This window comes from Daphnia magna, linkage group LG5 (genome assembly GCF_020631705.1).
Source record: "Daphnia magna isolate NIES linkage group LG5, ASM2063170v1.1, whole genome shotgun sequence".
In the NCBI taxonomy this organism is placed as follows: Eukaryota; Metazoa; Arthropoda; class Branchiopoda; order Diplostraca; family Daphniidae; genus Daphnia; species Daphnia magna.
This window is the reverse complement of record NC_059186.1, coordinates 2103916-2120576: the sequence shown is the minus strand read 5'-3', so window position 1 is coordinate 2120576 and position 16661 is coordinate 2103916. Positions and strand designations below refer to the sequence as shown.

At 35.2% G+C, this 16661-nt stretch overlaps 2 protein-coding genes, 1 long non-coding RNA gene and 2 pseudogenes across 3 annotated transcripts; 2 read left to right on the top strand and 3 right to left on the bottom strand.

Moving 5' to 3' along the window:
* Positions 1-3054: 3054 nt before the first annotated feature.
* LOC116935906 (keratin, type II cytoskeletal 4) lies at positions 3055-4061 on the bottom strand. The gene is made up of 4 exons (XM_045173396.1): positions 3917-4061; positions 3773-3859; positions 3559-3715; positions 3055-3501 (listed from the first exon to the last, which is right to left on the bottom strand). Exons 1-4 carry the CDS (start codon positions 3926-3928, stop codon positions 3170-3172), a joined length of 588 nt encoding a protein of 195 aa, XP_045029331.1. The 5' UTR covers positions 3929-4061; the 3' UTR covers positions 3055-3169.
* A 158-nt stretch (positions 4062-4219) lies between these two features.
* Positions 4220-5387, top strand: LOC123472192. The gene is made up of 4 exons (XM_045173395.1): positions 4220-4574; positions 4651-4739; positions 4797-4943; positions 4998-5387. Exons 1-4 carry the CDS (start codon positions 4481-4483, stop codon positions 5262-5264), a joined length of 597 nt encoding a protein of 198 aa, XP_045029330.1. The 5' UTR covers positions 4220-4480; the 3' UTR covers positions 5265-5387.
* A 1410-nt stretch (positions 5388-6797) lies between these two features.
* LOC123472191 lies at positions 6798-8414 on the bottom strand (annotated as a pseudogene).
* A 792-nt stretch (positions 8415-9206) lies between these two features.
* LOC123472193 lies at positions 9207-11803 on the top strand. The gene is made up of 3 exons (XR_006646485.1): positions 9207-9244; positions 9517-9576; positions 9658-11803. It is a non-coding gene; the product is annotated as an uncharacterized LOC123472193 (long non-coding RNA).
* A 2720-nt stretch (positions 11804-14523) lies between these two features.
* LOC116923979 lies at positions 14524-15383 on the bottom strand (annotated as a pseudogene).
* Positions 15384-16661: the final 1278 nt, after the last annotated feature.

The following is a 16661-nucleotide window of genomic DNA, read 5'->3' as shown; positions in this document are numbered from 1 at the left end:
GATTCTCAGGATCTTCTTCAAGTGGAAAAAGTGATTCATAATCGGCGGTTTCTCCTGATGACACCTCCTTGTTTACTGCCTCTTCCTTGAAAATGACATCACGACTAATGATGATCTTACGTGTTGCTGGATTCCACATTCTGAAGGACTTTAAGTTCTCACAATATCCCACAAAGATGCACTCAACTGCTTTTGGGTCCAACTTCCGTCTTAATTCATCTGGGACATGCGTAAACGCTGGAGAGCCAAAGATTCTAAAATATGAAACATCCGGCTTACATCCTTCCAGAGCTAAAATGGAGTCACTTCATTGGTGCTGGAAATCGTTCGATTCAGGACATGAGTTGCACACATAACCGCTTCTCCCCATAGTTCTAGGGGTACCTTCTTCCAATGCAGCATACTCCTAGCTGCCTCCATTATTGTCCGGTTCATTCTCTCCGCAACTTCATTTTGTTGTGGGGTATACGGTGTACTTCTTTCATGGTGAATACCATTCTCTGCCAACCAGTCTTTTAGAAGATTGTTGAGATACTCCCCTCCATTGTCTGAACGAATAATTTTGACTTCTTTGCCAGTTTGGTTCTTTACATAAGCTACAACATCTTGTATAACCCCTGCTACTTCTGACTTGTTCTTCAATAGCCGGGTTGCACACCAGCCACTGTAATCGTCCTTGAGGGTGACAAAGAATCGATTCCCACCTGGGGTCGCTATTTGAAGAGGTTCACACACGTCTGAGTGGATCCGTTGTCCAGGAGTGGATGCCTTTTCATGTCCAAGTCCAAATGGGAAGCGGCTCATTTTTCCAAGCACACATCCTTCACACACTGCAGAGGAATTGTCGTTGAAAAGAATCAAGCCATTGGCACAGCCTAGTGATGCCATTCTTAGTATAGTCTTCTTACTTATATGTCCGAAGCGATAATGCCATTTTGACAATGGCTGTAGTTTTATTGCTTTAAGTGCAGTCTCATTTTGGGGTGGATACTGTTTGGCTCTGATGTTCAAGTGATACAGCGTTTTTCCAGCTCGTTTCCCTTCCATCAAAACGACTCCATTCCGAGTAAAGGAGACAGTATTATTGGAGAAAAAGACTTCAATCCCTGTATCCGTTGCTGTCCCAATTGAGTAAAGATTCGCACCTAATCCACGAACCAAAAGGACTCCCCTCATCAGTCCTACACATAGAAACATTGAGTAACTCCGAACCCCAACACAAAAAAAATTTCCTTTTAAGTTACAATACCTTCCAGTAATTTTCCATTTACTACAGATGATATAGGCACGTCTCCTTGTCCAATCACAGGTAAGCTTGTACCTCCGATACCAGATACATTCCATTGTTTCGGACCAACTGGGACGAAATTGATAAGTAGATCTCGTTGATCTGTCATATGTTGGGTAGCACCCGAATCGGCAAACCCATCAACAGATCTTCTTTCCAGAAAGTCCACAGAGGATTTGTAACTGTAGGACTGGTAGTATAGTCATTTTAGCTTTTGTACCTCAAACAATTAGTAATGAGAATTTTTATTAATGAGCACTATTTCGACATACTTTTTAAGTAAGTGTGTAAAAAAATTCAAAAATCGTACGTAGGGATCACATATAAATTATCAATTAAAAATTAGAAAATAAAAAATGGGGGTGTAATTTTAAATTTTTTTTTGTTTTTATTACATGTAATCAAACTGTATGTGTTAATAAACGTGTGTTTCTAATTTAAATGTTTTTTGTGTAGATTTACTATTTTTTTTTTAATTGTAAAGTTACTGAAATTGGTTTCCGCGTCGAAATTTTTTCGCCGTGTTTAACACGGCGCTTATGGCGCTACGCGTCTTGTTAAAATTGATGCTACATAAAAACTAAATAACCTAAAAATCCCCAAATAGTCTAGTTTTGTAGCCAATATAACCTAGTTTATTTTGTATTAATTATGTCTTATGAATATAACACAGTAAAAAAGTTATAACCATTACAAAAAAAACTCCCCTTTTTTAGGTTTTTCCAAATTCCGCAAAATTCAAGTTGCTTTTACAACACACCCGCTAGGGTGACATTTTCGGGGGGGCGCTGCAACTTTTACTCGACTACAACTATACAATTGAAACCTATTGTTATTGATATCAAAATGTGTCTGCTAGCACAGTATCACCACTGATGTATTTCTCAACACATGCTCACAAAGTTAAGACACAGGTTTGTCTTGGTTTTTCTCAAAGTAACAGAAGAAGGGTTGTCTTAAGAAAACATTATTTTATTTTCTAAATAATTATAGACCTTAAACGGTTGCTTTATTGAACAGGAGATTTCATCACACTTACCATAATTTTAAATTTTAACTGTAAATAATTTTATCGATTTACGCCCTAAGCGAGGCTTTCATAGGCCATATATTTTCTTAAGACATAGCTCTTTCTTATGTTTCAAAATTGTTGATTTCATTAATAATCGTTCAAGTAAAGTTAATTTTGTAAAAACTGGTTCCATTTTACTTTATATTTGGGTGGGTTTTGATAAGGGCATTCGGGGCGTGTTGAGGATCAAGTTTTGGGCAACCCGATCCGACCCGGGTCTCCCTGAATTTTATTAAAATTTTAACCAGATGAAAAAATTGTGCGGGAAATTTAATTAGCCAATTAAATTCATTCATACCTGCGAATGGTCGATTTTACATCATATATATTTTCTTTAACAAAATATTCTCTACCAATTCGTCATCTAGCGGTTGAATATGAACTATTTACAAACGAATTTAAATTAAAATGTTCCAGTATTAATGACCTTGAAGGACTTACTAACTCATGCTGACAATGATGTGAAATTTGTGGTTCGTAGAATGTAAAAAAATTTTACAAATACATTTTCTTTCAAAGATGAACCATTCTTTTTAAAAAATGACGTGCAACTAACTTAAGACAAAGCTATCTCTTAAGAATAAATATATTTGTCGATAAGTCCGGAATTATAAATAATTCGTCCGTCGGTAAGCCCAGATTACTGCCGAAGAAGACGTTTTATTTATTTTTTTAATCAAAATGTTAAAAAATCTTCTGCTTCTGAATTCGTTGTATTCCTCTTGCCTGACCGGATTAATATCAAAATAAGGACTAGGTTACTGCCAGTTATTTTTAAACATACACAAAAAGTACGCACAATGTTAATTTTACTGCTTCAACAAACGTTTTTCTTCTTTTCGTGGTCTTCCTACTCGTCTTGTTCCCGTTTCTGTTTCTGTTCCTGTTCTTATTCCTCTTCCTTTTCCTGTTCTTGTTCCTGTTCCTGTTCCTCTCCCTCTCCCTCTCCCTCTTCCTGTACATGTTCCTGTTCCTAAACCTGTTCCTGAACCTGATACTGATCCTCTTCCTGATCCTCTTCCTGTTCCTCTTCCTGCTCCTTTTCCTTCTCCTCTTCCTGTTTCTTTTCTTTTTTCCTGGTGAGCAATAGATGACGGCAGACGGCTTATTTTTACATGAGGCAATTGTGCCAATTTAGGATCTACAAAAATTGTTTATCTTTATTTCCATTCTGTGTAGTTTATGTGAATAATAGTACCTCTATTTTCAATTGCCAATTTTGAACGCGTAACCGCCCCGATTCTGTCCGCGAATGATCGATTCGCTTTGACCGTGATTTCATACGATTCAGCCTCAGCAGCAGCCGTCTCGCTGGCCTCGGAAGCGTCAGTCGACGGATGCCTTCTTTCCTCTTTCTATTATAAAAAAGAATGTTTCAAACTAGTATGTTTATTCTGGTATATATTTGTTACCCGTTTTTTCATTTCTTTTTCCCATCCTTCCTCGTCTTTTTCTTCGTTTTGTACTATTTCATTATCTGATTCCCTTCCTTCTTTTTTCTGTTGTAAATAACAAATGTTTATAACTTGTATGTTTATTTTGTATATATTTGTTACCTGTTTTCCCATGCCTTTGCTCCTTCCTTCCTCGTCTTCTTCTTCGTTTTCTAAAGTGTCATTGTCTGTTTGCTTTGTACCCTTGTTATGTTGTAACAAACAATCTTTGAAATTTGAATTCTATTTTGTATATATTTGTTACCTGTTCCCCACGGAGCTTGGAACGGTACTGCGCGGAAGTCAACGTGGAAATGGGAGGGGTCAGAAGTGTTGGAATTTGACACAACATGGCAAACATGGTCTCCACGTACGTACGGGCATGTCCGTACCAAAAAACGTCGCATTTCTAGCCTTCTCATTGGCTCACAGGCTTCAGAGGGACGGGCAATTTATTTTTTATTTTGTTTTTCTTTCTCGGTTTTTAATGGCCGCTTCGCTCTGGCACATACAGTTGCTTTTTAGTATCATTCCTGTTTATTCAAGTGCAACTGTCAGGTGTCAAAATACTAGCAATTTATAATAATTACAATTCAAATTCAAATTCTCACATTTCAATTCTCAAATTACAATTCTCACATTACAATTCTCAAATTGCAATTCTCACCTCAAATTTAATCTCCTCTCATGGAATTTACTCCACAACAAAGTGCTTCAACATCCCGTCTGAAATTATGCAAAGAGTATTTCCCAATGTCCCCTGATATTTTTAATGCAACAGGTAATTGATTGTTATGTCCGCGTGTTATGTTTTTTAATAGTGATTAATAATCTACCCTCTCCCTCTTGATATAAAGACTCGGATCAAGAAGAATCATCATTGGCCGATGGTTCTGCCAACTCATGTTCTTCAAATCAGACAAGTGAAGATATCGAAGACAATGAAGTAACCTATTACAAACAGTGACATGATTTGATTCTATATGTGTGTTTGATTTTTCAGGTTGCATTTCTTCGAAGAAGAATTCAAGTGTTGGAGATTGAAAACAGGTCCCTTTATAGAAAAATTGACGATATGGAAAAGAAGGAAAAGAAGATTGCAGAACACAATAAAGTGAATGTTAAGAGACCAAGAACAAGTCATTTATTGGTAAGATAGTTGTCAAACATTTATTTTCCTATTTTCATTCATGTAAATTTCAAGGTTCCTTTACTACACGCATCGACTGTGGAAATCGAGAAATCGGAGCTGGACGAAGTGTTGGTTGTTGCCAAAGCTTCACGTGAAAATTTAAATGCTACTGTCAATCGGCTTTTAGAAGCTGTCTACTCCAAAACCTTTTTAGGAAGTCATTCGTTATCTGGGGGAGTGCCGAAAACAAAGAAAAAAATGTCTACCCATCCAAATCAGACGGTCAAGCCAGGTCTTCCAACATTTACTGTAATATCTTCTTTTTTAGAACAAAGTTGAGGCCCAGAGAGCTACAATTGTCAAGCAACCTGCACTCCTGCAGCAATCAAACGTGTAGACTGTTTTTAAAAGTATTGATTATTGGAATGTCATGATGCAAATACATTTCAAATTTTAAAACAATTCAAACTTTTATTCAAAATATGTTATAGAATACCAAAATATCACAAAAAAACATTTATGGGACAATTGAAACAAATTAGGATTGCTTCACAACAAAAACTTAAACTTTTTTTTACTTAAACAAATTATAGCTTTTTTGCATAAGTTTAAAAACAGTTCTGCATTTTTCTTGCAATCTTGCAATAACAATTTGAACAATTATGGGACAATTAAAACAATTATTGAGTAAAATATAACAAAAAACGAACAAAAATTGAAAAGATATAATGTGTCATGACCGGCATGACTTAATTTTGAGCAACTTGTAAAGCAGACAACCAGATTGCTAGCATGTCATTTTTGAAAGCAATGTTGCCACTCTTGGTCAAAGCGATTTTAGCGAAGGCGGAAGAAAGAGATCTAAAAAAAAATGAATTAAAATTTTAAACAGCTTCGATTCAATTGAAATTTATATCCTATGAAAGCTCTTAATCGGATACGTATTTTTCTGTGAATATATAATGGGTAATTCAATTTCATAACTTGTAAATTAAAATTTTAAGTTATGGTAGTAAATTACTCACTAGTACGGAACTGTCTATGTTTTTCAAAAATTTATTTACAGCTTAAATATATCTCAAAAAGCCTAAAACTTTACATAATTCGATAGCTCTTGATGAGATCTATCTTTTCATATAAAATTTATTTAAAAATGTCAATAATATCGAAATCCCCTGAAAACGGATTTTTTTTACTCATACTTTTATAGCGACCCAGTTCTGTAGGCGACTCTGTAGACAAAACGGAAGAACTTTTGTATGAGAAACTTTTACTTTTTACATTTTTATAATAAATATTATATATTTAGATAGATCTCCTTAAGAACTATCAAATTTCGTGATGTTTTACGCATTTTTAGATGTATTATAGCTTCAAATAAATCATTTACAAAAATAGACAGTTCCGTACAAGGGAGTAAATTACTGTCATAAAACAAAACACATCTCTTTCGGCTGACAACTAGTCTATATCGCTTACGACTATAGGTACCTTATGCGAAAATGAATTTTCCATCCATTCGCCCGGATAAGTCTTGTCTCCTTACATACCAACACCTTCACCAGCGCGAGAATTTAAATTATTATAAACCGAAGTCATTAAACTTCGCAGTGAATAATCATCAGCAATTGGTTGATATTTAGTGTATTGTGCACTTCAAGAATATTTGTATTTTACAAATTATTCAAATATATAGAAATAACAAAAAAATGACTCTTCAAGTAATTTATTGGGTTTACAATGACAACATACATTCTTTAGATGCCCGACTGAACTGACTTCTGTTGATTGAACCACGCTGAAAATTAAAACAAGAACACTTTAAATTTAGTACTGGAAAAACATGATAAAAACACCTTACTCGGCGAGTGTCTTCTGATAATCCTTCTAGGCACTCCAAAAATTTTTTTCTGAACTGCTAGGTAAATTATGCTTAATAAGATACCACAGTCTCAAAACCTCAACGGAATATAAAAAGTTGAGAGCCTTTGGATTCCCTGGCATGAAATTGGATTGGACATATTCGTGAATAGTTGCATCAACTTTGGCGTGACATTCCAGGCATGAGAATATAGATGACTTGCATTCAAAACGCCCTTCTGAAGTGACGACGATTACTACACGAGATCCTGATTCAATGTGTACAGCAGGTGAACCACACAAAGTACATTGATGGGGTTTAAAACAGGGGACTGGAACATCTGAAACAAAATAATAAATAATAATTTAAAAGCAATAAGATGAGAAAATACTGTTGTACCTTTCTCTACGAGTTTCCCAGTGGAATCCACAAATTCCATAGTTTTCAAGGAGTACCAACTATCGCTGGAAACTAACCATCGATTATGAAATGGTTGCTGGGCATGAAAGGAAAAATCACAGTCCCCACAATAATGTTTTTTGCATGTCAAACACCTGATAGCTCTCCCTCCAGAAAGTGACTGCGAGCAGTTATCACACTGAATTACCAATGGATAAGCCTGCTTTGAAAGGAAATTGTCGTAAACAGATTCTCTGACTCCCTCCCACAAAGAATCCATGTTTTCCATTCTTTCTGCCCAAGAAGCACCCTTTGCGTTTTCATTTTCTGGGTAGCAGCTTGAAGGAATATCATTAAAAATAGTTGTTACATCAACAATCATTTTCAACAATTGTTCACCACCTGTGCACAAGAATAAAAACAAATTTAAAAAGAATACGAGGGATAATAAATAAGATCACTTAAAACTGACTTTGTGCAAGCTTTTCTTGACGGGAAACATCAAACCTATCATCAAGTTGAGTAATATCACTTTCCAATGCAGTTGAAAACACATTTGCAGAAGGAGAACTAACACTATTATCAGGATTATCCATGCGAGGTTTCTTTGTAGCTAATGATTTAGCTGTTTTCTTCCTTTTTGTAGATTCACTATTTTCTGGTGAACGCAAAGCACCCAAACAACGAGGTCTTGACGAGGGTTCACCCTCGGCTTTCACGGCTTCCTTTCTTTTTTAGTTGTTTCTCTTCTGCGTGCATTTCTTCTTAACTCGCGAGCAGTAGGCACCTTTTTAAAAATGACGTTTCCATCCATTTTTAATGAAAGCAGGCGGCCATTAAAAACCGAGAAAGAAAAACAAAACAAAAAATAAATTGCCCGTCCCTCTGAAGCCTGTGAGCCAATGAGAAGGCTAGAAATGCGACGTTTTTTGGTACGGACATGCCCGTACGTACGTGGAGACCATGTTGGTTGAGAAAGACGACGAAATCTAAGAGAGTTGTCGCCGTTCCCCACCAGACGACACTAGCGGTATAGCAGACGAATTCACATTTTCATTTCTTGGCCCGTAAATACGTTTGTCAAATAGTTTCCGTTCAATAACAAACATATTTACAATGGAAAGAGCAAGTTCATCATCAAGAGATTCAGAAAATTCATCATCAAGTGATTTAGAAAGTTCATCATCAAATGATGCAGAAAACTCATCAGACAGTGATTCGGAAACCTCGTCAACAGAACAGAAAGGCAAGTGCATTGATTCCAATAGAAAGAGGGGTTTTTCTTCTTTTTCTAAGTCTAAGGCAAATAAAAAGAAACCGAAAACCGTACAAAAACCTACTGCCGGAAAGTGCTTTACAATTTCTGGAACAGAATTTGAATTTGAAACATCTGATGAGGAAACTGACAATTCTTACACAAAATTTGAATTTTCTGATGAGGAGACTGAAACACATTCTAGTGACTCTGATGATTATTAAATAAACGTAAAAAATACAAACTTAATTATAAATCTATGAAAATAAAATTAATAAAAAAATTTATATTTTAAATTAACTTAACTTGAAAAAAAATTAGTTAATCAACTTAAATTTTTCAATAAACATAAGACAAAGCTAAGTCTTAAGAAAATGTAGCTTCAATAGCCTCGCTTCGCTCTTTTTCGCAAACTAAGTTACAAAAAATGAATTTAAATCGATAAAAATGAAACAAAGTAATAAAACCAACAATTTATAATTACTTTTCCTTGAATAAAAAGAAAAATCAATGAAATTACTAAGTTTTTAACATAAGACAAAGCTTTGTTTTAAGATATAGCATTTATGATATATATATGATACTGTCCTGCAACTGAAAACACCTCGAATTAAGCGTGATAAAATCAATTGCTCAATGCAACAACCATATCAGTTCTAAAATCATAAAAAAATTAAAAACATTTGTTTTCTTAAGACAACCCTTCTTCTGTTACTTTCGGAAAAATCCAGACAAACCTGTGTCTTAAGTTTGTGAGCATACGTTGGTATTTCTTAGTGTTTCATTTTGGATAATCTTTTCAAGGTATTTTATCTTCTTAGTGTAATTGCCAATATAATGTAATATAGTGTAATTGTTGTAGAATTAGAATATTTCAAAACTTTTCATTTCTGTATTACATAAGTTCGTCATTCTCATCCAAATAGTGTTCAGTGTCAACGTTTACACAACTAATACCCTTGCAATTTTTACAAGCTACAGTACATTTCATGTCATTTTTACGACAAGAACATTTGTTACTGTCACATGTACCTACGCATCCACATTTAATCATTTCAAAATCTCCTTTGGTGCAGGTTGGAGATCTGTGGTCTTCGGGTGAAATAATCCATCATTGATAGTCCATCCCCAATCAAGTTCGGATAACTTTACCCCTAACCATTGTTGTATCTATTTACAATATTTATTTCTGATTAACTTATTATTTATTTACTTAGAATTTGAATACCTGGAAATATGTTCTTCTGCTGTGGAATTTTAGAGCTGCTTGAGTTGGCGGTAACTCTTCAGGATTAATAGACTTTGTAAGTAGAGCATTATTTACTTTCTTCTGGAAAATGTTATAACGCAGCCTATCTATTCCATCAATGAGCAATCCTCCATATACAATGCACATTGCATTTTCACCAGCTGTATCAATATCTTCCTTTGTAGATTGTGACTCATAGAATATTTTAGACAAAATTTTGAAATCACTATTAGTATTTTGGAGCTTAAGTGTGGCACATTTTCCCTTCCCAAAAGGTTTTGACGTGGTATCACAACCAAGAAATGCATGACAAAAGAGAATGGAGCTGCATATTTCTTTTCCTAAAGAATCTTTAATTTTTTTAATATTCCAAAGTTTTCCCACATTTCTTGCTTTTGGATTCACTCTTCATGTACATATTGTAATTAGATTCCTTGCAGTAGTGAATCAGTAAAATTAACAAGTCTGTATCTTCACCAACTACAACTACGTTCTTGGTAATTGCGCATTCCAACGCAGTAGTTATAATTTTCAAATCTGCATCTCCATCAGCATGTTTTACAACAATGCCCTTTTCATCCAACAATTTCCCTAATTCTATAAGGAATTTCTGTTTGTTTCTTTGATTAGAAAGAGAAACTCTTCTTTGGTAACATTGATCTTCATGTCATTTGTGAACAATATCTCTCTCCCAACTGCTTTCGTTCTCTTTTGGTGCGCCATGTCTTTCGTTGATGGACCGTTGTATCCGTCGAACACAACTATAGTTCCTTTTCCATAGCATTTGATCACGTAGTCGGAGTATTTTGAAAATAAATCAATGTAGCTATCTTGTTTTGTCCATGACAAGCGGTGTAGTAACCAGCCCCCATCCAGCACAAACGTAAGCTCTTCTTCTATAGAAATTTCTTCTTCTCCGGGATCATAAGTACACATCACAGCAATTTCTTTGGCAAGTTCAGATTTGTTTGCGTTTCTTAAAACACAGTTCTTATCGAACAGTGATAAAGGATATGAACTCAGTTCGTATTTGAAGTAGTCCGTTAACGTTCCATATTCTTCTTTTTTGGATGTTAACAAGACAATGATCCTTTGAAAAAGTAAATTTGGGTCAATATTGACGCTTTTCTTATTTGCTCCAGGATTCGATTTTTCAGTCATTAAAATGCATTGATCTTTCTTCCGTGCGGTAAAGGCTTCAATAGATGATCCAGACATTTTTTGAATAATTTTATGTCCTACTTCTTTGGCTTCATAAACGTTAACACTACAAACAGACAACACTCCAGTTGAAATGTTTTTTAGTTCGTTGTGTCCTCCATTGAAAGGAATGTGGGGTCTGAGATAATTAATTAATGTATGAGTGTCTGTGTAGTCTCTCTTTTTCCTTGAATTATTAAGCTCTTGATGCTGCTCAGAGGTAGAAAGTTTGACTCCCATGACATTCTGCATTAGTGAATTAATTTTAGAGCAAGTAGGTCTAGATAAAACCCAAATTAATCGATCGAGTTCCTCCATCCCTTTTCTACGAGTAATTCCACCTTTACAAAGAGATTGTTGATAAATATTCAAGTTAATTAACTAAAAATTTTCATTACCAGTGGACTTCATTGCTCGCATTAGTTCTTGTTCAATGATAAGGTCATGTGATAGTCCTGCCCAGAGCTTATCTGTTCTTCTGCCAACATGTAATCCGTTCAAGAATTTTTCGTGTACGTTTTTGTTTTCATCCGCCAATTTCAACATATTCTGTACATACAAATAGCTTGACTTCATGTAGTTATTATGCCCGGTTGCTGCGAAGAAGGGTAACATTTTCAAAGTAGATTCAAGGTGTATCATCCAGTTTCCCATTCGTTCTGCTTTAATAAAGTTCTTCATTATTGACACCATGTCCAGCAATTGAATCCATAGTTTTCCAGTCTTGCAATTTGAATTATTCTTGATATTGTCAACGACAATTGTCTTCAATTTCCGAATCGTTGCTGATTGATTCAGAAAATCCAAGTTATCCAAGCTCACACCACTCATCATAACGCTGTACAGACGATTAATTTCATCATAGTCAACGTCACTTAAACATGTAGATGTTTGAATGTCATCATAAGTGTTGGATTGAGTACTGTCACTGTTATAGCATTCCTACATTTGTAAAATGTTCAAATGATTTAGTTGTAATGAAATATATATAACAAATTACTGTTGTTTACATACCACGATACTTTCGTTTTTGAAAATTGTATTCTCGTGAATTAGAGCATTGATGGCACGTTCAAGTAAAAGAAAACCTCGAACTGCCCTTGTGTAAGCCTTTCCACTCAACATGTGAGGAACACTATTTTCGGCATAAATGAGCGATAATATTTCTTCTATACCGGATCCTGCCATGACATGACCAATGCTACTTAAAAAACTCATAAGTGTATGAAAACCTCCTAGTTTCAAAATAATTTTTTTGATTGGGCATGAAGGATCGGCATTTTCAATAATTAACATGGCTTTCCACCACAATGGTTGATCAAACGTCAAAATGGGAGTATAGCCGTTGTTTTGTGCTTGAGTAGCGATGAAATGCAAAGTTGAATATATACAGTTCTCATCGCTGGCCGACATGTCTATCATTGGGAGGAAAACTACTTCAGATTTTCCTGGGTGGCTATTGCTTGACAGTGCTGCATCCATGGATCCTTGCCAACCTGGTCTTTCATGTTTAAATGACCATGATGCTAGCCAAAGTAAATCCAGATTTGTAGTCCTGTCTTCTGAAAATAAAGGTTCCAATTTCCGAAATTTGATTGTGGACAATATTTTGTAGTCGATTGAGTGTCTAATTATTTTGATTTCACCACATTGCAGTATTTCATCATTTGTAACCTATAAAAAAAATTTTATTTTCGTTTAGAAAAACGTAACTAGTAAAATTTACCTTTTTCCTTGGAACTATGTAGTTTACTTTCTTAGAACATGGTGTTATGGTAGCAATGATGCCCATTCCATGGAATGTGCCTTTCCCATCTAAAGTACACAAATTATGGTCAGCGTTATCAGCAACATATTGAACAAAGGAATCTTGGGATATGTCCAGGTTTGTGTTTGAAGTAACGGCAGCGGATCTTTCAAATTTCAGTACTTCATTGTATGAAGAACAAAATCCGTGGCTGTGAAGTATATCAATTAAGGATCTTGAACCATGGAGTAAATGAAGTTGTACTGCAAGTCCTATCTGTAATCCGTTTGAAATTGAAATCAATGAAATGTTTATTAAAATATAGATAGGAATACCTGTAATGGTGCTACAATTGTCTTCGGACACGACAACTGCATTATTGATTGTGCAACAGATGCAATTTTGGATTGATTGCTTTTCGCAGTAATAATTGTTGTCAAGAAAATCTGTAGTGAGGCAGGCACAAATTCGAGAGTATCTTTTGGACTTTCCAGGCTCTGGAAGATATCATATATTTCGGAATTTGTACTTATTGTTTTCAAGTCTTGTATGATTATTTTTGCTGCATCCACCATTGTTCGTAGTTTTTTTTCTTCTGCCGAGTGCAATTTATTTTTTTCTGATTTTAAATAAAATGCATGAACAATCTTTGCTGTAGATGCTGACAAACAAATTATGTCATAAATTCCGTTACTACTAAAAAACGTTATATCACATCCAAAAAAATCAAGCAACTTTGACTTAATGTAAGTAGCAGAGTATGGCTCACAACCATATGAACTCATTAATTTGCTGAAATCTTTAATAGTGAATAACTCTTCGTCCATCTGTTGTAAATATTTCACTGCTTGAAGAAAAGCCAAATTTCTCTCGTTGTCAGTAGTAAGACCAGGAACATGTTGTTCACTCTTTCTTTTCACTGCTCTCCGTTTTAAATCGTTAACGTTATTAGAAGTAATAGCACTCGGCGGATCAATAGCACTGGGTTTATTTTTTCCATTCACAAAACGCTGATAACATGGATTATGATAACACGTATTGTGTATTAACAAATCACCAATGCCCATGACGTTAGCCAACACTTCATTTGCCCAGCTGTCATTTCTAGATTTGCACTTTTTCACAATTTTTTGTTCAAAATTTAAAGTTTGCACATAAGAGATGTTTTCTTTATCATTAGGTTTTGGATTTACTTTGCAAAATATGCAGGCCGTGTTATTAAATTTAAGATTACTCCTCGTTCCTATTTTTCGACACTTCAACATTTTGAATTTTTTTATAACAATAACAATAGGTTTCAATTGTATAGTTGTAGTCGAGTAAAAGTTGCAGCGCCCCCCCGAAAATGTCACCCTAGCGGGTGTGTTGTAAAAGCAACTTGAATTTTGCGGAATTTGGAAAAACCTAAAAAAGGGGAGTTTTTTTTGTAATGGTTATAACTTTTTTACTGTGTTATATTCATAAGATATAATTAATACAAAATAAACTAGGTTATATTGGCTACAAAACTAGACTATTTGGGGATTTTTAGGTTATTTAGTTTTTATGTAGCATCAATTTTAACAAGACGCGTAGCGCCATAAGCGCCGTGTTAAACACGGCGAAAAAATTTCGACGCGGAAACCAATTTCAGTAACTTTAAAATTAAAAAAAAAATAGTAAATCTACACAAAAAACATTTAAATTAGAAACACACGTTTATTAACACATACAGTTTGATTACATGTAATAAAAACAAAAAAAAATTTAAAATTACACCCCCATTTCTTATTTTCTAATTTTTAATTGATAATTTATATGTGATCCCTACGTACGATTTTTGAATTTTTTTACACACTTACTTAAAAAGTATGTCTAAATAGTGCTCATTAATAAAAATTCTCATTACTAATTGTTTGAGGTACACCCCCCTTTTTTGACTAGAATGACTATACTATGGTGCTGATTTTCTCCGTGATTCCAGTTCCGTCGGTTCTCCATTTCTTTTTTCCAATCCCTACATTGGCGTTTGAAGTGACCTGGTTCTCCGCAGTGATAACAAGTGACCTGAGACTGCTGATTATTGCCCTTAAGTTTATCTGAGGTCTGTTGTGCTTGGTTCCTATTACTGTAAGGATGATAATTTCCCCTCTTAGATATCCACCTCTGCCACGAACAGGACCTCTGCCACGTTGACCTGCTCGTGTACCGAAGTAACCTCGGGCAGGATATGCATGTTGTGGTGCACGAGACCCGTCTGGAGTACTCAATTTCTCAGCAGATCCAGATTGTTGGGACAAAAAGGCACCTTAAGCATCATTTTCCAGCTTGCTATTCTTATTCCTTGCTAGGGATATTTCCTCCTTTACCAGTCGTTTTGTTAGCGACGAGAGTGTTTTGAGTTCTTGTGGGGTGCTATCCAGGCCGCCAAGAAATACTGAAGGCTGGATGGTAGGGACACTAAGATCTTAGTCATAATCTGCGTGTCATCCACAGCTGCCCCAATGTCCTTCAACTGTGCAGCAATCTGCTCGATCCCGGCTATGAAATTCTTCATCGATTGATCTGCACAGACATATTTTAGTATCATGAAAAACCACCTCATATCACCGATTATTTTTACCTGCCCGAAATTTATAGCTATAGAACTGAACCCACAGGAGTAATTCACTTTCAGCTGAAACTATGGCATATTCTGTCTGGATTCTGTTCCACATTTCGAATGCTGTTGTGCATCCTTGAAGCGTTGTTTGTTTCTCTGGCTTCATTGTCGAGTAGATGAACGTTCTGGCCTCGACATATTTTTGCTTCCAGCCATCAATTTCATTATTGTTCTGTACTGCCCCGATTTCATCCAGAACCGAAGACACAAGAATAATACGGATCAGGTTTAACAGCAAGTTCAACAAACAGCGTGCATTTCAAGTTATTTCTCTTTCAAGTCTATTGGCATACTTTTTACTATAAGAATCATTTGCCATCAGGCTGAATTCACATCACTCTGTGAGTGGTGCATGTTTACCCTCAGCAAAGGGTAATATTCAAATTTGGTTCGTAATAGACATCACCCCATCAAGAGTGGTATTCAAATTATCAATATGTTTTCTTTTTACTCATCAAAGAAGTTTTTGAGATTCATACAATATTATTTACTCGTCAAAGTAATTTTCACATAATATTAACCATCACTCAGCTAAGTGTGGTATTCGAATTCTCAACATGTTAAATTCTACATACCAAGTGTCACTCGTCAAAGTGATTTTCACATAATATTAACCATCACTCAGCTAAGTGTGGTATCCGAATTCTCACAGTACATAAATATCACTCAATCACGAGTGGTATTCTGACAACTATTAAGCATCCCTAATACATGAGGGACATTCATACACTCACATGGTCCATTACCTTATAGTTACAAGAGCAGCATCTTCATATGCCAAAACTTTCCATCAATATATGTTCTAAGAATAATTTTACCTGCTCAGGCAGCCTTTGACTCCCATCAACTATAGGGATCAGCCTATTCTTCTCAAGGAGCATCCACACTCCATATTTCCAGGACGGGAAATTCGAGCCGTCAAATTTGGCAATGTGACCAACATCCTTTGCTGTATTGTTTGCCATATTAATCTATAATTAAAGTAAATAGTAATCCACATTTAGTTCTTAGCATATTCTGGGCCCATAACCTGTTGAATATACTTTTACTACTTACATACCAGATAGGTAATATGGAGCACAGTGAATACGATACAAGTAGGTTTTTACTAATTAGCTGTATTTGAATAGGAAATAACTTTACCATATGAAACATGTAGAGAGAGTGACATTGGGATTACATGTACATGACAGCAGGTAAACCAACATAGGTGTAGATAGGAAACTTGAAATCAACTCAACAACTCAACTCAAATTAAATAAATAAATTCAATTTGATTGTTTCACAGGTAGTAAAAGAATTTTTTTTTTTTTATTTTTCGATGTAGGGACCTTCGTTCAACACGGTAATAAACAAAGGCAGGAAAAGAGACAGGCAGTTTCTG

Excerpts from the sequence above, each read along its gene's own strand:
- LOC123472192 (XM_045173395.1), top strand. The coding sequence starts at position 4,481 with ATGGAATTTACTCCACAACAAAGTGCTTCAACATCCCGTCTGAAATTA. Across the intron at positions 4,740-4,796 it reads AAGATATCGAAGACAATGAA|GTTGCATTTCTTCGAAGAAG; the intron begins GTAACCTATTAC and ends TTGATTTTTCAG. Across the intron at positions 4,944-4,997 it reads CAAGAACAAGTCATTTATTG|GTTCCTTTACTACACGCATC; the intron begins GTAAGATAGTTG and ends GTAAATTTCAAG.
- LOC116935906 (XM_045173396.1), bottom strand. Across the intron at positions 3,716-3,772 it reads AAAAAGAAATGAAAAAACGG|AAAGAGGAAAGAAGGCATCC; the intron begins GTAACAAATATA and ends TTTTTATAATAG. Across the intron at positions 3,502-3,558 it reads ATTGGCAATTGAAAATAGAG|ATCCTAAATTGGCACAATTG; the intron begins GTACTATTATTC and ends CAATTTTTGTAG.